General features: G+C 44.9%; 1 protein-coding gene across 1 annotated transcript in view; it reads left to right on the top strand.

Moving 5' to 3' along the window:
- The window catches only part of LOC121832973 (arylsulfatase B-like), a 54,847-nt gene extending 33,584 nt beyond the window's left edge, over nt 1-21,263 (top strand). The window contains exons 4-10 of the mRNA XM_042288518.1: nt 3,163-3,275; nt 4,162-4,270; nt 4,390-4,517; nt 4,711-4,837; nt 6,191-6,484; nt 18,411-18,850; nt 21,120-21,263. Coding sequence (XP_042144452.1) covers nt 3,163-3,275; nt 4,162-4,270; nt 4,390-4,517; nt 4,711-4,837; nt 6,191-6,484; nt 18,411-18,850; nt 21,120-21,263 — 1,355 coding nt within the window. The remainder of the gene's footprint in view (nt 1-3,162; nt 3,276-4,161; nt 4,271-4,389; nt 4,518-4,710; nt 4,838-6,190; nt 6,485-18,410; nt 18,851-21,119) is intronic.
- Nucleotides 21,264-21,937: the final 674 nt, after the last annotated feature.

The raw sequence follows: 21,937 nt of genomic DNA, 5'->3' as shown, positions 1-21,937 counted from the left end.
GGCAATACCTGTAAAACCGCACTTGTCGCCACATTTCAGACCTGAGGATATTGCACATCCTCTTGTTATGTTGCATGGATGGTCTTGCATATCCGAAAAGGGCACTTACTTCTTGCGGCAACACATTATGTCTGATGGCAAAAGAGTAGAGCCTCGCTTTGCATGTAGAGATGGCGATGAAATTTACATAAAAGGAAACACAGTCTACTGAAGAAACACACGAAAAGGGCCCAATGTAGAAGAAAGATACCGAATTAAAATTAACTGTTGGGCTAGTTGGTTAAACATCTTATTTACAAAAGCGCAAGATGTTTAACCAACTAGCCCAACAGTTAATTTTAATTCAGTATCTTTCTTCTACATTGGGCCCTTTTCCGTGTGTTTCTTCAGTAGACTGTGTTTCCTTTTATGTAAATTTCATCGCCATGTCTACATGCAAAGCGAGGTTCTACTCTTTTGCCATCAGACATAATGTGCTGCCGCAAGAAGTAAGTGCCCTTTTCGGATATGGAAGACCATCCGGCCATGAAACATAACAAGAGGATGTGCAAGACCCTAAGGTCTGAAATGTGGCGACAAGTGCGGTTTTACAGGTATTGCCTCAGCGTTCTTGCTGGGTGTGGAAACCCCAATGACAAAGGTGGTGGATCCAGATACAGGACCTTCTTGAACACGGCCAGACAGATGACTGAATTCCTGTGGGGATCTTACGACCCTCATCTGAAAAGCCTACGTTCACTTAAGACGCAGCCCAAGGGTGAGTCTGTCACCCTGTTGGGCGGAGAACCTCTTCCAGAAAATATACGCAAGGTGCTTGAAAAAGGCCCTAAATTTTGCACAGAGCCGAAACAGCAGGGAGTGTATATGGTGTCTAACATCCACGACATCGGTTCAAAAGCCCAAGAAAATGATAGAACGAGATGCGTAGCAGACTGCGTGGACGTAGTACTGAGAGCAGGCCCACCATGTGAAAGAAAATTGAACGTATCTAGGGTTGTTGACCATTTCCGAGAAAATAACTTAAACCTGCTGGTCTCCGACAAGGAAGGAGGCTTCGTTGTGGCACCTAGAGAAGTCTACCTTAATAAAGCTCGGTTGGCGATTGACAAGAATTTTAACTACTTGGAAGGGCTTAAACCCAAAGTGATAAAAGCAAAGGCTCTCCAACTTTGCAATAGATTGGACTTAACTCAACTCAGAAAACAGATTACCGCGGCAAAAGGTGTCCAATTGGAAATGTTTTTTACGGCAAAAACTCACAAGGAAAGTTGCCCATTTCGAGTAGTGGTAACAGAAAAAGGATCATGGCAGGGAGCTATGTCTAGATACCTTCTAGACCACCTTAAAAATCTTGAAATCAACGATCCATTTTTGATTCCCAACTCGCAGACATTGATAGAACACCTTAAACAAGATGGCACAACAGTGAGGTATGGGTTTTCGCTTGACGTGGAAGACTTATTTTACTCAGTCCCACACAAGGAAATGTTTGCGGCAACCAGTGCGTGCATCGAGAACCATGGAACTGTGTCCTTCCAAAATCAGTGCGGTATCTCCGTGGAGTCATTCATGGAGCTTCTGAAGTTCTACCTCACCTCCACTGTAGTGACGTTCAACAACAACACATATATCCAGAAAAAAGGAATATGCATTGGCTCATGCGTGGCACCAGTTCTGTGTAACATCTTCTTAGCCCAATGTGACAAGAACATAGCCCAGAAGCTCCCAGCGAATCTGGTATCACGGGTGTTCAGATATGTTGATGATTATCTTGTCTTACTGCATGAACGACCTAAACAAAATGACTTGACTGTAAACAATATCTGCACCAGGTTCCTTACTCAATCTCAGGGACTAAGCTTTATCCACGAGCTACCAGATGAAAGCAAGCTTCAATTCCTAGATCTTCAGCTGTCCTTTGAAGACAACCATACTTGCTGGACATACAAACCACGGTCCAAAAAATCACTTCTACCATTTGATTCGGCCCATTCTAAAATAATCAAGAGAGGAATTGTAAAAAGCTGCTTCATAGCAGCCTTGCAAAAATCATGCGTGCACACAGCCAAGCAGAGTTTTGAGGCACAAGTTCAAAAACTACAAAAATCTGGGTATACCAGTTTTTTAATGTTCGATGTAGCAGAGAGCCTGACCACTCACAATGAAAGAAGAAGAAGAGATAAGACACGGCGCCCGGCAGTGATACCCTACCAATACAAAGTATCACACAACTTGAAACGAATAGTGTCAAAATATGACATACAGGTTGTAACATCAGCTCCTGACAAACTTAAGAAACTGTGTCCAAAAATCAACTCCCAGAACGAAAGACAAGAACACTGCTCAGTCCAACACGCACATAAATATATCAACTGCAACGTCAACATCGTTTACGAAATTTCGAGCACATGTGGGGAAGTGTACGTCGGTCAATCTGGGTGCTGCGTAAATGTGCGACTACGAGAGCATGAGCTTTCCCTACAAGCCTCACCGTCTGGACACTTGGCCATACATGCCAGAGACCATAAATGCACTCCCCTTTTCAATCAAACGCAAATACTCAAACGCGTTCGGAGCAAGAGAGCCAGAGAGATTTTCGAGGCAAAAACTATAATCGAAAAAGGAGACACGTGCATTAGCACACCATAAATTTCACTGTCTGAGAAAGAGATAGTGTACCTCAACCTTTTTTCTTAATCTGGATGCTTTTCTTTAATTTTATTTTTCTATCAGTCCTAATTTTTCTCAAATAATTTTAATCATTTTACGTGGGAAAACAATTGGAATTTTAATTTATTAAATCTCCTCTCATTTTCGTCTTTCTCTTATTAAGCATTAAACAATCAGTTGTTACTAAGCGCTTGTCCTGTTCATTCTTTGTCCTGTCCTTGTCCTTTGCGCTTTTGTAAATAAGATGTTTAACCAACTAGCCCAAAAGTTAATTTTAATTTAGCAGTAATAAGTCCAGATATTTTACGAATGTGAAAACAAATTATATGTTTAGAATGAATGAATAATGTTATGGGGCCCTTAAGAATATGCTTTCTGCAACCCGTGGACTTGCTGGAAGTGTATATCATTATATGTGGCGACATTAATCTTATTTGGGACGGTTTTTCCGTGTCAGAGTGGGCCAACACAAAATATATATTTTATTTCTAGGCATGCAACATGCAGTAATCATTCCAGCGGAACCAATGGCTTTGCCACTTGAATATACTCTTATGCCAGAACACTTCAGACGTCTCGGATACAAGACACACATGGTTGGAAAGGTGGGCAAATTCTTCTGTAAGTTTTAAAATAATTTTTTTTTCAGGCACCACAATCACGGTGTGCGTTCGGAACGGGTCTCCGATTGGTGCGTTTGGTGTCTTATTCCGACCATGCATCAAAGTGGTCCCAAAATGGCAACACATGACGCCACAAAAGCCGGAGTGTCATTCTAGCGGATGTCGCGATTCTGGCAATTGGGCTTAGAAGTACCGAAAAAAAAAACTCGAGGGAAGGCGAGTGTCATTGTCGTCGTGGCGTCCGCAACCCCTTGCTGCCGAAGCTCCCGTGAACTGTCAAGCTGGATAGGAACTTGCTGCAGAAGAGGCGTCTGCCGGATCCACCACCACTGTTGTGACACCGCTAGGATCGCTGCCGGCGACAGAATGACACTTTTATGACGTCATCAGGCGGAAATCGAGGGGGACGCGTTAGTCCATAACCTCGTCTATACTGGCAGAGCCTGGCAGATCGCCACAAGTCGCGGCCGCCGAAAGGTAAAAGGTAGAGCGGTAGACAACGGATGAGAGGAGAGCCATGTAACGGGCGCCTCGCTGCGGCGAGACGCCGAAACACACTTGTCCTTAGCGATGGAAAGACCGCTAGTACTCCTCACGTTTCTGCGCTACCGCTTATTTTCTCGCCGGGTTTGAAAACCATGTCTCGGGTCCTCGCCGCTGCAAAAGCTGTGCGCTGACTACAGGCTGCCCGAGAAATGCTCTGTGCTACCAGATCCTCGCGCTCCAAATCTGCGACAGGGCAATCTACGGCTCCGTCGCCGAACTGCCAGGCTTTGGAAGTATAGAGTACTCTAGAGAACTGAATTTGAGGAGCAATGCTTGTGAGCTGCACAATAAAATAACAGTGACACCAAAAATCTTGTTGCAGTGGCACCTCGGATACTATGATAAAAAGTATGTACCGTTGAGGCGTGGATTCGACACATTTTTTGGATTTTACAACCCCTCGCTGGACTACTTCAACCAGAACTTCACGGCAAGGTGTCCACCTATCGCAAAACCATGCAAAGTAAATTGAATTTTTTCATTACTTTATTAGTCTATTGCTTACACTCTATTCTAGTGTTTCAATTAAAATACTATTTTCCATTCTTTAAGGCTACTCACACTGGGCATGACTTTAGATCTGGCGAGGAGATTTACAGGGAAAAGAATCCACAATACTCGACTTATTATTGCACGAATAAAACCATTGAACTGATTCGTCGCCATAAAAAATCAACGGTAAGAGAAAAAAATCATGCTTGGGATACTCATGCAAAGGTCGTTCCCAACTACGCCTAAATGAGAAACAGTGTGTTATCAGCATGTCTTTTGGGGTGACACAATGATTACGTTAAACGTTTTATATTAATATTATTGTTGCTAAAAAGTTCTCAGTATTGTGAGCTTATAATTTCTTTTTATATAATTGCAGCCATTGTTCTTGTTCTTAAGTCACCAAGCACCTCACGTAAGTGGTGGATCCACGCCTTTCCAAGTTCCGAGTGATGGCGTCAGAAATTTTACTTATATTAAAGAAGAAAACAGAACTTTATTTGCGGGTTTGTATTAAGTATAACTTTTCACGTGTTGGTTTAGTATTGTTTACTTGGATGTGTGCGTCCGAAAAAGTAGGATATAAATAGTATCATTGTTCTATTCAGGACTGCCAATATCAAAATGTAATTATTGTTTTATGGCTTCACCAACTCATAGAGAGTGATTTCCAGGCTTGGAAATCAAAGTACTGTTTCTCAAACTGAATTTTCAAAAAGAGAATTCAGGTGCATGGGCAGAACACGTATTTTAAGGATTGCACTTCGACTGAAAACAAAATTGGCGCAATATTTACATCGCGAGACTCGTTTGAGAAATTGTGGAACGCTATTAATAAAACATGTTTCCGAAGCGCTCCTCATTGAAAAAGTGTCTTGCAACGTACATTATTTCAGGAAACGTCTTTCCTTCAAGTAAAGTGGTTTTTTTTTTTTTTTTATCACATACGTTTACATTAGAGGCGCCTGATTAGGGCAACACCCGACAGATGGCGGCACGTAAGATCGCAGATGGCCACGACGGCCGTTTTTCTCGACCTCAGCAATAGCAGACGTTTCTGTGCCAGAAGCGATGCGCGCTTTCTCTGCAAGAATAGTCAACGCAGGCTTATTTTTTACTACCGATACGAGTTTTGCCCATGCTGTTTTCAGATGCAAGTCATCTTGCGAAACAATACGAGTACATGAAGCGATAAAACATCGAGGACGGAGGTGGAAACAGCACTTCTTTCATTTAGCAACAACAAAAAAGTTATATCCTGTCCTGCATTCGTATATCTTGACCAACACGCTCGTTTCCAATTATTAAGTCATCTTCATGGCGCGCTTAGCTCAAACGAGCGAGTGAAGGTTGCTCACTGCTACTGGAGTGTAAGAGGACGAAAAAGGTCCACCGACGTTTTCGGGAGGAGTTTTGGCGAAAAACTCCGGGCTCCTGTACAATTCACGAAGCTGACGCTAAAAAATACGCAATTCGGTGCCTTCATGGCCAACTTCCAACTCCCCCACCCCTCCCACGCCGGCGCGCAGAGCACTCCTGACATTTGTCGACCATTGGGCCAATGAGACAACTTTGGTTAGCACATTGCCCCCGTAGGTAGATATTTCAGAGTTTTCATTTCTAACCTTTTACTCCTATGTTTGTTCAGCGAAAATTTTATACCTTAATGCAAGTTCCGGCCACTTCTGTGCAAAAGTTCAGGTTGATACGTTTAGAAACCGATTTACGCAGCTCTTTCAAACAGCCATCGATTTCGTTGACACACCCTGTGCAACATGTGAATAACAGAATTTTCGTAAAACACATTTGCATTTATTTAAAACATTAAAGAATTATACATCTGTGTTTTGTTTCTTAAGGTATGGTGGACGCACTGGATCAATCAGTTGGTAGAGTTGTTGCTGCCTTGCAAGAGGAAAACCTGTTAAACGACACTATCCTCGTGTTTTCTTCTGACAATGGTGCATTGCCCTGGGGATTCCAGTCAAATCGAGGCTACAATTGGCCCCTGAGGGGTGGAAAGTCTACCCTATATGAGGGTGGCGTAAGGGGCACCGCTTTCCTATGGAGTCGTCGTCTGAAGAACACGAAGCGTGTCTCCAACCAGCTGATGCACATCTCAGATTGGCTTCCGACGCTCTACTCTGCAGCGGGTGAGTATAACGAGTACAGGGTAGGGTGTCTTCTAGTCCGCACTTACCCTAAATAAAAAAGCTGTAAAAACTGTACTCATGCGGATTCAGCAGATGTGTTATACGGCCAGGGGGACCAAATACAGCAGGCTATCATCACGATGAGTAAAGTAAATACTATAAACGACTTAATTTTTGCGAGGACCTAATGTTCCCGAATTCTGCGAATCGTCTACAGTTCTCAAAAAATAGGTTTCGCGAAACATTGCGGTAAGATATAAACACATTGGAAACTATTTCAAGAGCCCACCGCGTCACGAAAATTAGAACCCGCAAATTATTCCAAAACTTCAGCTTTGACCTAAATCGCAAAATATCGAGCTCGCGAAAAAAAAAAAAAAAAAAAGTCGTTTACACTAACTATTTTTTTTAATTTTACTTTTTAATTAGTGCAGACAAACCTGAAGTTTTAATTAGAAACTCTCTGAGCAACATTGAGAACAACTAAATCAGTCAATTTTGGAAAGACTTGAAGCGCGTGGGAAGAAAGGTGGTGTGCTCAAATTACCACTCGTGAAACCGCCGCAAGGCTGCAGGTGCAAAAACGACCCCCCGAGCGGTATTTTCGTCTCTTATCATCCGCGCTATCACACCGTCAGCTTTATGCCTGTTGCACGAGTGATAAATGCAGGTGATCCCGAAGAATCAGTTTTCTGGTTCCAGTGTCCATAATATATACATATATATATATATATATATATATATATATATATATATATATATATAAGAGAGAGAGAAAACTATTCTGTATGCTGATCTTGCCTACCTAGCGAATATCTCAACGAGAAACTATTGGAAGCGTGCGGCAAGACAATGACGTCACGGTTTTGTCTTGTAGACACGCCATCGTTCCATCGACACGAGGATAGTGTCGTTGAGAGCCATAGTTATTTTGTTTTTAATACAAGACTGGTAAGTTGAGAACACAGATCCTCTCCTTGCATTGGCACAGACAGCCACGACCATCTCAATCCCTGAGAAGGTCAATGGGATAAAATGAGGAAGGTAAATACTTCCGCGGATTTGATCAGTTACTGGCACCCGTAAATATGAATGTCGTTCCGTAGCGCTCTTCCGAACCGTCGAAGATACACACCCTTCGTAGAGGCGTGTTCCAGCGCAGATACGCGAAAACATGGAGGTGTTTATACAGTATTTGCCGCTTACAATCGCGGGTGACAAAAGTGAACCCGAGCTCCGAGCAAGCCCTGCAGGGCCGAACGTCGCGAGATGACACACAGAGAAACGCGGGACGGCGGTAGGTTTTCGATTGTCAAGGAGCGAAACACTAGAGAGTTTTAGGGAACCGTTTTGGCACATCCGATACGGTACGGTGGGCCCTCCGGTACGAACTGCGCATGCGCTTGTCTTCTGCGATCTTACCGTAATGCGCTGGTCGAACCGTAAGGCACGACCGGCACGACCAATGGCCGACATGGACAGTCTCGCTTGGTGAGCGAAACGGCGATTTCGCTGGCGGAGAGAGCGTGCCGTGGCTTCAAACATGAAGAAAATAAATCGTGGCAGTGCCTGGCAGGAGCGCCACGTGTGACAGCAAGTCTATAATGTTTGAGTGAGCAAATGAGACAAAGATTAAGGAACAAAACGCAATAGGACTTTTTGAATAGAAATAAATTGGTATTTAGCGTAACCATAAACGTCTGCTCGGTAGCTCATTCCAATTTCGAACACCAGCGCGTGCGGACGTGGAATCATGAGCTCCAGCGGAGCGGTTTTTGCGGCCCGGCCGGGCCGCGGTGCCAGGGAAGACGCAGCGCCTACTGAATACCCGACTATTCTGCCACCCCTGCCGACTGGTTCTGCGGCGTTAAACACCGTATTTTTGCATGCTGATGTTCGTGGCCGCCCGTACCGAGTCGAGGACTTCCGGGACACCCTGCAGCGTGTGGAAATGCTCCCCGAAGTCGCCGCTTTGGGAGCATACCAGATGAACCACGTCTGGGCTGTGACTTTCAAGTCACCCGAGGGAAAGCGGAAGGCCCTTGCCGTCGGCGACCTCGTCGTCAAGGGGCGGTGATGCCTCGTCATCGACCCGGGAAACCGAGCGATTCGCCTCAAGCTTCACTGGATGCTGTACCATGTTCCTGATGACGAGGTGAAGGCGGCGTTGGCACCGTACGGCACTATAATCGAGGTGGGCACCGAGAAGTGGCGAGTGCAAGGCATTCTGGGCTGCGCGTCGATGACGCGAACGGCTGTCATTCGGCTCAAGCCTGGGCTTACACTGGACGACCTGCCGCATCAGTTGCGCATCGCTGGAGGGCTGGCGCTCGTTGTGGCGCCGGGCAGGGCGCCACTCTGCCTGCGCTGCCAGCGGACCGGCCACATTCGCCGTGACTGCCGCGTGCCCAAGTGTGAGTCGTGCCACCGTTTCGGCCATGACGCTGACCAATGTGTGAGGACTTATGCTGCGGCCGCAGGTGCCCGAAGCGGCGAGACAAACGCCGAGCACGTCATGGACGAGACAGACGCGGAGGAAGTCGCCGCGAGTGCCATTACAGCTGCCAAAGACAATGAGGAGAGAGCTAAGGATAGCACCGACCCACTAGCGTCTGCAGAGTTGCCGAAGATGACGGAGGCCACGCCAGTTGCCGTGGCCGAGACGAGCCTGGACCAGACAACACCATGCAACGCTGCGCCGGGGAAGGAGGAGGAAGAGGTGAGAGCCGTCGAGCCAACGACGTCTTCTGAGGCGCAGCTAAGCGTCGACGTGGATATGGCCGACACTGGGGCCTTGGCCACGAAACGACCACGGGAACTCGATTCGGATTCAGACTCGGACGCGGTTAAGGTTGGCTATGACTCGAACTCGGAGGAGCTGCCTGCGAAGACGGTGACCACGAGGCGGAGAAAGCCTCGACCCGCACCGATTTGTGTTTCCGAACCCAGAAAACCGGACAAGCCGACCGGCTGATGCGGTTATGAGCTGGTACTTGGTGCGGTTCTCTAGACGAGGTGAGCCCCTGACATGCGAGAGCGTCTATTTATGTCGTAAACCTGAAATTGTCGACACTTAACGTTTGAGGCTTTTCCTCGCGTCGCAAGCAATATCAGGTAAAGAGGCTCCTAATCGACAAAGGTATAGATGTCCTCGCAATTCAGGAAACCAAAGTTGGAAGTGACGAAGAGACCGCATGCTTACTGGCTTCTTTCTTGCACTCTTTCGAGGTGTGCCTGTCGCGGGCAAATGGTATGTCCGGGGGTTGTATGTTGTTTTTACGAAAATCTTTGAACGCAGAAGTCCAATCAGTAATAGTCGACAATGTTGGTCGACTCGTCATTTGCGACTGTAGTATTTCCAATGTTGAATATCGTATCATAAATGTATACGCCCCAAACGACATTAACGAAAGGAAAATGTTTTTTCAGAGCATTGACCAATATTTAGATTCTCAACGTAAAGTTGTTTTGTTAGGTGATTTTAACTGCGTTTGTGGCACACGGGACCGATCCAAAATTACAAAACAAAGCGATAGTAGTGCAATTATTTTAAACGAGATGATTAAGGAATACAGTTTGCAGGATGTCGCGACGTACCAAAGAACCAACGATTGTTTATGGTACACACATTATCAGTCCTCGAGTCATGCCCGTCTTGATAGAGCTTACGTGTCAATTGAACTTTTAACCGGATGCGAAGACTATAATGTACTGCCGGTATTTTTCTCTGATCATGCGCTCGTTTCTTTTATTGTTGGTGGTTTCAAAGAAAAAACCCAGTTTTGTTGGGACCAGTGGAAAATGAATAATAACCTTCTTAAGGATGAAGTTTTTACTGAGACAGTAGATAAATTATGAAGTAAAATGCACCACATAGGGACGAGCGCCTGTGAAAAGAGGGAATGGTTTAAGCGCAAAGTTAAATTTAGTGCAATAGAACGGTCTAGCACGCTTGCTTACTGGAAAAAGACCGAAGAAACGTTGCTGCTTGATGACCTTCACCGACTATGCAGACTCGAAAATGAAAACCCAGGTATGCTTTCAGAACAGATTAAGACAGTAAAAAGTAAAATTGCGGACTTAGAGGTGGAAAAGTATAAAGGAGCCATCGTGCGGGCCCGAGCCGCTAAATACATTCTAGGGGAGCAGCCCACCAAACGGGCATTAAAGGGATACTGAAGCGAAACTTGAAATACACCTATTATGGTCAGAAATAGGTTCAATATGGTCAATGATAATCATAAATCATAATCGCGCGTTTGTATTTTGAACGGATGGCTATATTTTTCACCCTGATGGGCCCGATTGGGCGCGCGCTCAAAAATCGGCCATCGGAGAGCGCGATGCGTCTTGGGATATTGGGCGCATTCGTGACGTCACTTGTGCCGGTCGGGAAAGGCTACGGCGTGAATGTTGTGGTTACGGGCGTTGCCACTTGGTGGCGCGTCGACGATTTACGACTGTGACAACGTGGCCGTTTGAGATGTGCAAGGGCTGCACGCACGCTGCACCACGGGACCACGGCAAGTCGGCAACCACGGCAGCACTCACAAAACCAGCTCTGAGGCCGGATTCTCAAAGCGAATTCACGACGAAAAACGTGCGTACGACAAATTTGAGAGAAAACCCGTGCTCTCGAAACGAAATTGTCGTAACCTTTGCGCAGGTTATGACAGAATCCTACGACAGCTCCGAAGCTGTCTTACGCACTTTTTACGATCAAATCAACAAGGCCGACAGCGTCGCTCAGTTACTTGGTATCGGCCACTAACGGACATTTATTTTTCTTCGTGCTCTTCTCGCGCGTCCCGACTTCAACCAGCAAGAAAAAAGGAAGGAGTACTTAAAACAGACCACGATCAAGAACGCAGGATCCACAAACACACGAGAAGAGCTACAACAGCCACGATTCTGCCGACCGAGCGAGCTCGGCAGAATATAGTAGGCCTAGCAGCAACATCGACTCGGCGCACCGTTGCTCCGGCGGTCCTTGGCCAAGACCGTCTGTCCATGACCGGCTGGCCTGCTGAATGTAATATGCCCGCGCGACCCTTGTGGACCCTTACCGGATGAGTAGTTTGATCCCTGAACTAAATTTCAGAGGTCAATATTTCCCCCTTGCCATCTCGATCTCCTTGTTTTCCGAGACAGCGGTGACGAACGCTGTCGTCGAAAAGGGACTCTCATTGATTATATCTCCTTGTTTTGTGTGATATAGAGCTCAAATAAACGCCATACGGATTACCTTGGCAACTCGGTATGTACACTCTGTTATTAGTATGCCATTTTTATTCTGACTCGACGCTACGTCAGTGTCGAGCTATAGCAGTTCGTGGGAGCTACGCGATGTCGGTCTAACCTTTCTTTGCCGAGTGTCATGTCAGTATCGAGTTGCAATCGTAAAAGATCGGTCCAGAAGCGCTTACCGAAACGCGGTCTAACAGAGCGAATCCACCACTTCGATCAAACGCGCGTGTCCGCTCCGAGTGTGAACAGGTATTTGGCATTTGCGTGGCTCTTGCTGACACCCTCGTAGTTCAAACATATCCTTTTTAACGTCGGCTTGCAGCTCGCGACTCGCAGCAACTAATAACGGCCGTGCCAGAAGCATGCTCGGGCCGTGTCGTGCAAAGAGCCGCAACGAGAACGAGCTCACTGTGGCCAACTACGCTTTGGCTTTCTCCGCCAAGGCTTTGCGAACGCGTTCAGGCCTAGGCGAATTCTGCCGGCACGCCGTATTGCCGCAGAACGGCGCTGCTATTTTGGCACAAGTGATGTCACGAGAACTTCCCCCCATCCACCAGATGAGAATTTGAAATCGTTTAATTATGTTTAAAATTAGTTCTCCTGTGTTTTACAGCGCAATATTTATATTTCCGAGGTGGTGCCTGTCCCTAGCCCATATTTATGCAACAAGATCGGCGCTAAAATTTCGTTTCACTACCCCTCTAAGCGCCGAAGCTAAGCATGTAAAGGAAAAAAAACATAGCCGAAATAGAATACGAAGGCTTACCAAGTAGTAAACCGGAGATTATCGAAAAAGCATTTATTGAATACTATAGTAATCTCTTCCAGCGACAGGAGCACGGCAGCGACGCGCAATTTGAAAAATACCTAGTAGTAATGCCCCGTCTCGAAGAAGAGATAACAGAAAAATTAGAAGAACCGATAAGCGTCACAGAGATCGAGAAGGGGATTGAAGAACTGGCAACAAAAAAAGCTCCAGGTCCTGACGGATTAACTGCGGCATTTTACAAAAAATTTAAACACGATATTGCTGCGCGTCTGCACGACGTAGTAACCGAGTCGAATGAGACAGAAAAGTTACCGCCTTCCTTTCTAAATACCCATACTGTCCTTATTCCTAAAGTAGATGATGCACACAAATTAAGAAATGTTAAGAACTACAGACCCATTGCGTTAAGTAACGTCGACTATAAAGTATTAATGAAAGTTCTCGCCCGACGACTACAGAATGTTATTTGCGGCATAGTAGGGGATCACCAGACCTGTAGTATCCGAGGTAGATCTATTTCAACGAACGTGCACATTGCGAGAAGCGTATTAGAGTTGTGCGATGCTCAACTTGACCAGGTTGCCATTCTCCAAATTGATCTGGAGAAAGCGTTTGACCGAGTGCAACATACCGTCCTATATAAAGTTTTAGATCATGTTCGAGTGGGCAAAGTCATAAGAAAATTTGTACAAATGGCATATACGGGATGTACAACACAGATTATAATTAACGGGGAAGCAACATCGAGAATTTCTGTGGATTCGTCAGTTAAACAGGGTTGCCCGCTATCATCTTTGTTGTTTAGTATTTATTTAGAACCCTTTTGTCGAACTATAATAAATAATACCAGTATTAATGGGTTTTCGTTACAAAATATAGAGGTCAAGCTCCAGTCCTATGCCGATGATGTCGCTATTTTTGTAAAGATAAGGATAGCATCACGGCAGCAGTCTGTGAAGTGAAAGCATACTGCGAGCTTACAGGTTCAGCTGTCAATTGGCAAAAGTGCAGCGGCTTATGGCATGGAACATGGGCCACAAAACCCAACGTTTTTGAAAACATAAACTTCACGTCGACACCTCCAAAGTACTTAGGCGTTCCTCTACAACATTATAAGAGATCGAACATGTACTGGTCATCAGTAGTGCAGAAAACGCGCGAGGCAGCTGGCAAATGGAGAGGATGGGATATGTCCATTTTTACGCGAGCTACCGTCTGTAATATTTTTCTAATCGCTAAATTTTGGTATGTGCTTCAAGTGCTGGCGTGTGCTCGAGTGAATATTCAGAAATTACATCGTGTTTTTGCCGTTTTCATCTGGAGATCGGGATGGGAGAGTGCGTCGCGACAATTTGTTTTGTCGTGTCAGTAAGGGAGGGCTATCATTATCTCACGTGTTCGTTAGGCAGACTGTATCCCGTTTTATGTTTCTTAGAGAACAAACCAACCCTTTTCTTCGGACAGTAATTCAAATGACACTTGCAGATGAAATTCCTTTCTTTGTTGTTTCTTCATGTAGACCCGAGCAGGGGGAACTCAGCAGTTTTCTTTGAGAAGTGGTCGAAGCGTGTCGTTTTTTGTCTGTGCGTTTTTCTCTTCAATACTTGTCGATTGTGACACCTTATTGAAAGAGTTTTTCCTGAACCGTTGTATCGTTCCACGTTTCATGCAGGCCCAGAGCGTAACGTGTTGTCTAGAGTTAAAAAGATGACCATTGCGCCTTCTATTAAAACATTTTTTTTCCAGTTACACACCATTACACTCCCTGTCAAAACTTGGCTCGAGGGGAAAAAAATTTACGCACCGTGGGGCGTTGATTGTTTTTTGTGCAAAAAACCTGAAACTATCGAACATGTTTTTCTCGACTGCTGGGACGCTTTTCTTTTCTGGGACGTCCTCCAGCGAGCTATCAAAAAAGACTTACCTTTAACCCCTTACGGCATTCGGTTTCTTCCTGTAATGAAACAAGTTGAAATCCCTCTCGATCTAGTCATGCTCCTGGGCCTGCATGCTATATGGAGAAGTGGAATGGCAGTGAGGCATGCCGACGTTGATGCCCGACCCGTACGCATGTATTTTATAGAATCCATCTGCAGACTAAAATCTGTATACGCCACTTTAGTTTGTGCGCCTGATTGGGTGTCAATCCTAGACGTACTGGAGACCTTGAAAGAATTTTAAATTTTACGACCGCGCATAAGTGATCTTCATGAAGTGAATGTAACAGTGTGATCCTTTTGTATTGTACATGTCCAAACCGGCAATAAAAAAAAAAAAAAAAGAAAAAAAAAAGCTCGGTAGTTTAGTGGATTGGAGCGAGGACTTTTTTCGAGCTCGTAAAGGAGCGGGAGTGGAGAGTTCGAATACCGCTTGCCCACACAGCTTTTTTTTTTTTTTTCATCTTTTTTGACATATTATAAGTTTTTTTTTTTTTAATACCAACCTTGAATGTGCATTTCGAGCACTTATCACCTGTTTTTTACAGCTGCTGTTATGACTGAGGATTATCTGTAGTGGCAACAGAGTGAGCAACAGCCTTCTGCATCACGGCTCTGGATACTTTTTAGCTTAAAAATATTGCATGAATTAAAAATTTCTGTACAAATGCTAATCACATATATCCTACAAAACGAGCCCTTTGAATATTGGGTGATAGTTTTAATAAGTGCACAGCAGTAAAGTTTCAGCTTTTCCTTTATATTTTCTTCGCGGTCGTACCGTACACGGCGCAACGATCGGTACGCGGGCGTTCGATCGTGATCGTCTGCTATCTGTACCGTAAGAGAGCAACATGAGCGCCGCATCTACCTCCGTCCCTCCGCCTCCTCCTCGCAAGCGGTTTACAGCAGAAGACAACATCTTTCTACTTCGGGAGGTGCTAGGCGCTACTCCTTTTTCACTCCAGCCCTTTGGAATGACGCATCGTTGAAAAAGAACTTCTCGTGGCGAGGAACGAAGGAACGGATTGACCTCCTCGTAAATAAAAATAGAGATTTGAGACGTGCTGAAAGATACGTCATTCCAAAAATACACACACTGTATGGAAAGAAAAACAGAAATCATTACACTCCTTCCTTATTTTAGGAACCCCCAGAGTTCCTTATGAATATAGAATCCATTAGGGGTACTAAAAAGGAAACTAAGGACTTGGTGTCAAGCATCTTAGCTGTAGATATCGTAGCCTAACCGTTGGAGATATTTCGTACTTTTATTTCATGGATGCGTGAGTAGACTTGGCTATAAACACCTATATTTCATGCTCTAAAGTGTTCCTTTTTGTATTTATTTGTGCTGCCAATGTTGTGTTCCTTTCAATTTTTTTTTGTGCTGCGGAGTGTTTTTTTTTTTTTTCTTTTGTAACAACATGTATTCTAGTTGGTCGCCTGGCCCCACATACAAGCTGAATGCTGCTTTTGTGGGCTAAATCTTTATTTTGTATGACTTGATCTGAAAATAAAAATTGAATTATATTGAAAATTGAATTGAATTAACTTTGTACTAGAAAAATGACCGCATCAACTTGAGAAAGTGTGTATATTTTGGTTATTTTTATATTTTATTCGACACTTAATATTTCTAGTTTTATTTGTCCATAGCTTTCTTAATACTCGATCCTACATTGGGCCTCGAGGGAAAGAGACAGGATCGCTAGCAGGCGACTTCGAATGTTGATGATAAGCGCGCGCGAGCGTGTTCTTGTGCCAAATCGAGTTTGCTTTCGGCAACGTTTCAGCATATCAGGACGTGGTTGGTGTAAACATCATATTTGGTTGATGTAAAACACCAAAGCTTGCCCGCTGAGAGCGCATGATTTATTAGAAAACAAGCTACCATGCATGTACAGTCGAGGCATTATTTTATTCCCCAAGTATATAAATCTGGTAAACTGAAAGAAAAAAAACCCAAAATACGCGGGCACATCATTCGTGGTATCAGCACATCATTCCTGGTATCACAACTTTTTTGTTTACTCATAAGCTACGCCAAGTTGAACGTCCTATGCCTTGCCGCCAACAAGCGCCTTTATCGGTGCTCGGTGGCACCCGAAAGAAATGCGACTGACTCCGTGCCACGGCAAACAAAAAATAATGTTTATTCCCTCGTGCCCCTGCACAAGTCACGGGCACCACGGCACGCGCGTGCGTGCCTCGCTTATAGAAAGCGGGAAGTTCAGAAGAGGCTCACGCTACACTTAGTGCGCAGACAGTCGTACAAAATCACTTTTTCTACATTGTTTTCGCTGAATACAGCCAACTCCAAATCATGGTCAAAAAGATCGAGCGCCATTGTTGTCGGAAAGCTCGTGAGCTTCTTTAGCAGACGAACATTTTAGAACTTCACTGTGCTAGGGGCGACACGCCGTGGTGCGCCAGGTTTTGAATTACGAAAGCGCATTCGTTCCAGTAAAAAAACGAGACGAACTATAAGTAGGTATACAATATTTGAGGTTCTCTATATATTTAGGGTTCAATCTTTATTTACTTGAGTTTCTGTGATTTGTACAAACACACGCAAATTCGTCTTTTCTCGATGAGACGGATGCAGGTTTCCGTTGCCAGGGGGCGCGACCTGTACCGATCGTCTGCTGTCGTCTGCATATACGGTTCCCCCAAAGCCGTTTCAGGGCACACGATCGGTCCACACGCCCGATCCAAGGTATCGATCGTTTTTGTTTATCGATCGTATTTTGTTCCGGTTCCCTAAAACTCTCTATTAACTCCGGAGAGAGATCGAGAAACGTCCGTTCAAAACGCTAGGGGCGTATCAGAAGGGGTCGTGGCGGACAGCGCTTCACTGTGCGGCGTAGCGCAGACGCTGCCATTGGAGGCGTTGCCAATCTTACATAGGGATAATGTATGATAGAGGTTCAACTGGTGCTAATGTGCTGTTCTAAAGTGAAGCAGACGGAAACCAGTCGAAAACTGACTTACGGTAATGCATTTCTGCGAAAAAAAAGTCAAAAGAATTTGTTACTGAAAGGTGTTTTGACGCCCCAAGAACTCTTTCAGCTCGTGAAGAACCGTTTCGGCTCAAGCGCTATCGCCTCCTGGCGCACTTAAAAGGCAACTCGGCGATGAACTCTTTCCCATAAAGGAAGAGCTTAAAAGAACCCCCTATAGGTTTTTCACGAAGAAACCTTTTAGGCTGTGACCGAAAGAACTTTCTTAGGTGAAAATATGAACAAGAAGAATCCAGAAAAGTTTTTTGCGACCAGATTTGTGTTAATGTGAAGAAAATGTTAATGTAAAGCCAGAAAGACATATGCCCGATAAGAGGTGTCCGTCATAGGAAATAATAAAAATAAACGCCTTTCCTAGCACACCTACTTTATTCTTCATGGTTTGAATGGTGTTTACCGCCCGTCAAGATTCACGCCGGGGGACATTTTTATATAGTGACCGGACTGGCAAATTAGCAATGTATAGGCGCCACCGGAATGCCCACGAACCATGGGCACACTCTACATTCTTTCGATAGCTATTTTGCTTAGAATCGTAGCGCGTTTTTACACATTTGCTATGGAACAGTGGTTTGCACGCGTAAACATAGCAAAGTTCAACATCGCTCGCTGGTGAAGACAATTACTGTAAATAAATCAATTTATGTTTAGCAATGTTAATAAAGTTACATACTATTCGGTACGACTCGAATAACAAAAGTGCGTCATGTTATTTTCCGCCGAAGAGACAAAATGCACGCGCGTTTTCTCATATTAATGCACAGGAGCACCGCAAAAGTAGACTGGTTGCTGTCTGGTTCAATTTGCCTCCCGGAAGCCGCGTAGACACTAGCGCCAGTTGAACCTCTAGCGTACATTAGAATAACTCATGCAATCTGCTGCGAAGGCGGAGCGGCGTTCCTGCAAATGGTGTCTTATCGCATGCTTTTAACGAGTATCGTCTCTTTCAGGAGGGAACGTCTCAGAGCTTGGCGATATAGATGGAGTCGACATGTGGGAATCATTGTCTACATCCAACAAATCCCAACGTGGCAGGGTCGTGCTCAACATAGATTCAGTGTTAAACTACTCCGCCATTCGAGTTGGTGACTACAAACTGATTGAAGGACGATTCAACAAAAGCTTGTATGACCAGAGATTTGAGACTGTGGGAGGCAAGCGTCCGTTGGATGACCTCGATGCTTTGATGAATGAGTCCGTGGCTGCCTCTGCTCTCAGAGACTTGTATAAACCCGAACCCCTACAATTTTCCCCCTATTGGAGGGCCGAGGCCAAGATAAACTGTAGTAACGAAACGTCCAATGTCGACATACATCAAGATGCATTTTACTTATTTAACATCAAAGAAGATCCTTGTGAAACAAATAACTTGGTACGCGAGGCGACGGAGGTAAGTCATCTGAATTATACTCTCAATATAAGCCATTAAAAAGGAATCGAAATGTCTCCGTACATATAAGACACAAAGAGAAAGAGAGAGAGAGAGAAATATGTTCGCATCAGGAAAAATGCTTCTACGTAAAAAAAAATCGAACGAGGCATGCATTCTATTGCCGGTTTTTAAGTATAGACTGCCACGAAAGAGGTTTACACATTGATATGATAGAGAAAAAAAACCTCGGTTATCGCAAAACAAAACAAACAACAAAAAAAAAGATAAAAGAGTATATTTTAGCGCAGAGTTAAGACCCGGACCTTTCGCATTGTAATCTTCCGCTCTACCCCTGCGACAACAAAGATTTCTTTTTTTTTTTTTCTTTTTTTTTTTTTTTGCTTATTCATCTGCGACAGCAAAGCGGCCTGGATGAGCGTCGTTACAGTTGCCAAGTACTTCAGTTGTCGCGAAACATTTGTCGTCCCAGTGCCTGATGTGACGTAATCAATCACTATGTGTTACACGATCATGTCATAACAATAGGCTAAGTGCTAACGTTTATCATAGGCGTCACGGAATATACTAGATTTACGTGATCAAGTGCCTAAACACTTCGAGAGTAACCAATAACCAAACAATATTAAAAGCTTAACGACATAGATTTCAACAAATCTTTAACGCTCTCTCCTTACGTTCGGGCGGAGGTAAATAACTCACCTTGATAAATTACGAAAGAACTGACGAACGCAGAATGCGACGTGGGTTTTTGCCGGTGCTAGAAAAATTACCTTAAAAGCCGCTCAGATAAAACAGGTAAACGGAGCGGAATAGATAGAAAATAGGTCGACCCAAACATTCGACGGATTCTGCGTCTGTAGGCTTTCTGCGAAGTATCGAATTAAGTTAAACATGCTACGCTTTTATTTTTTTTTAGGTGTTGGAAAGGGGGGGGGGGGGGGTAGGGTGTAAATTGTGTAAAACGTGTGCGAAATACTGTACGAAACACAAAAATCGAAGCTTAGAAATGTTTTTCAAGTAATTTTCTTTTTAATAGCTACGTGAGGTATCTGAGGTAGTAGAAGTAGTAGTAAAAAATATTTATTGGCCCAAGCATGGGTTAATGACAGAACGGGAGACACCTAGGGTCGACCCGCGAGCCACCCCTCAGACGGCGGCCTGAACCCTCTGGGTTTTGGCGGCGTCTTCGGCCAGCTGGACCAGTTGGTTCTGCACCGAGGGGTCGGAGCAGAGGAGTAGGGCTTCCCAGCTTTCCTGGTTGTCGATCTTCTCCAGTAGGGGGTGGGACTTGCGGTCGATCCTGCTGCACTCCCACACCATGTGTCGGAGGTTGGCGTGGCCGCCGCAGAGCTTGCAGTTTGGCTCGTACTTGTCGGGGTACCATTTATTGAGCAGGGAGCGGCTCGGGAAGGAGCCCGTCTGGAGGCGGCGCCATGCCACCGACGTCTTCTTTTCCAGCGAGGGGTGCGCGGGTGGATAGCGTAACCTCTCGGCAGTGTAGTGATCGAGAATGTCCCTGAATGTGACCGGACTGTCACTCCCCCCCCCCCCAAAAACAAGGCCAGAGAAGGGTCCAGCGGTTCCCCGGCCCGGTGAGCGAGTTCTCGGGCCGCGCCGTGTGCCTTCTCGTTGCCGGGGAGCGACGAGTGCGCCGGTGTCCAGATGAGTTGTACTCTCATCGACGTCTTCTCGGGGTCACCCAGGACCTTGAGCGCAGCTGTAGAGATTCTTCTTTACAGCCACGCTCAAGGTCCATAGGTAGGAAAATCGCGAATATTCTAATAACCGGGTCATGTTTGCGATTCCCGTGGAATAAATAGGCTACATATTCCTGAAAATACCGCGAAACGATTTTTGACAGGTTTAGTTTTCTGTAAGATATTCCGAAGTTTCCTGCTTCGCAGGCCTGTTATGGAACACAAACGTCTGCCACATCAAATTTTATATCTCTCGTAACAACATTTGATAAAAGCTGAACAATGCTAGTTAACACAACAGGACTGGTTGTGCGGATAGAAGCGTTTGCTTATTTATGCATTACTTGTGAGTTTCCAACACGTGCACGCTTTGTCTTTTTTTTTTATGAATCGCTTAACGCTGTTGTATGCTTTTATTGGTTTATATAACTTGTGACCTTTCTAGGCAGCTGTCTGATAAGACGTTTACTGAAGTCATAAATATTCTCTCCAGATAGCTACTGCCAGGGAATTAATATCGTTTTGTTGATCATCACAAACTCAAGTGACAATTATTTTCTTTTTTTCAGGCTGGTAAGCTAAATGAGCTAAAGGAAATACTCGCTCGCTTTAAGGAAGAAGAGGCGAACCCTCTTAACAAACGAATGGATCCTGCAGCCTTCCCCGAATGCCACAACGGCGTATGGGATCACTGGGTTCCCACTGTAAAATAAAAAAAAGAACATCACAATGACAACCTTAAATACTTTAGTATGCGAGTTCTGAGTCTGACTACTCTTTGGTATTGTGTATATGACTGAGTGAGAGTCAAAGATGCACATATTACTTCATTTACCCGAGCTTGTTGAACATTGTTATTTTGCGACAGGTTATGGTATAAATAGGGGCAGGTGAATATTCGAAATTTCGAATACAAATCGAATATTATACATTTAATATTTGTATTGGATTCGTAAACTAAGTTTTTGGTATTTTTCGATTTTTCGTCGTAACACGAATATTCGAAATTAATTGAATAGTCGAGAACGTATTCGGAAGCGTAAGTTTTGTTTTCGGTTTCAGTTTCGGTAAGCAAGGCCCATTGACAGCAACATAGCTGCATGGCGGCTTCAACCTAAACTGGTGGCGCCGGTGTCGGCAGCGGTAATCTGCGAGTTTCCGTTCCCTTGTAACTCCTGACTTTTTAAACTGTGCTCACTTTCCCGTTTGTCCACCAGTGTTATGGCGGATGGAGGTGAGTGCGGTGAACCTTCTGCGAAGCGGAGGAACAAACGGGAAACGGCACCAAAACGAAGAAAGAGGAGTGCTATTTGGAAATACTTTGCGAGGGTGACGGCATCCATGGCGGAATGTACGGCATGCGAGTCAACGCTTAAAACGCCCACAG

This window comes from Ixodes scapularis, unplaced genomic scaffold (genome assembly GCF_016920785.2).
Source record: "Ixodes scapularis isolate PalLabHiFi unplaced genomic scaffold, ASM1692078v2 PGA_scaffold10__122_contigs__length_95168666, whole genome shotgun sequence".
In the NCBI taxonomy this organism is placed as follows: Eukaryota; Metazoa; Arthropoda; class Arachnida; order Ixodida; family Ixodidae; genus Ixodes; species Ixodes scapularis.
This window is presented reverse-complemented; position numbering and strand designations above follow the sequence as displayed.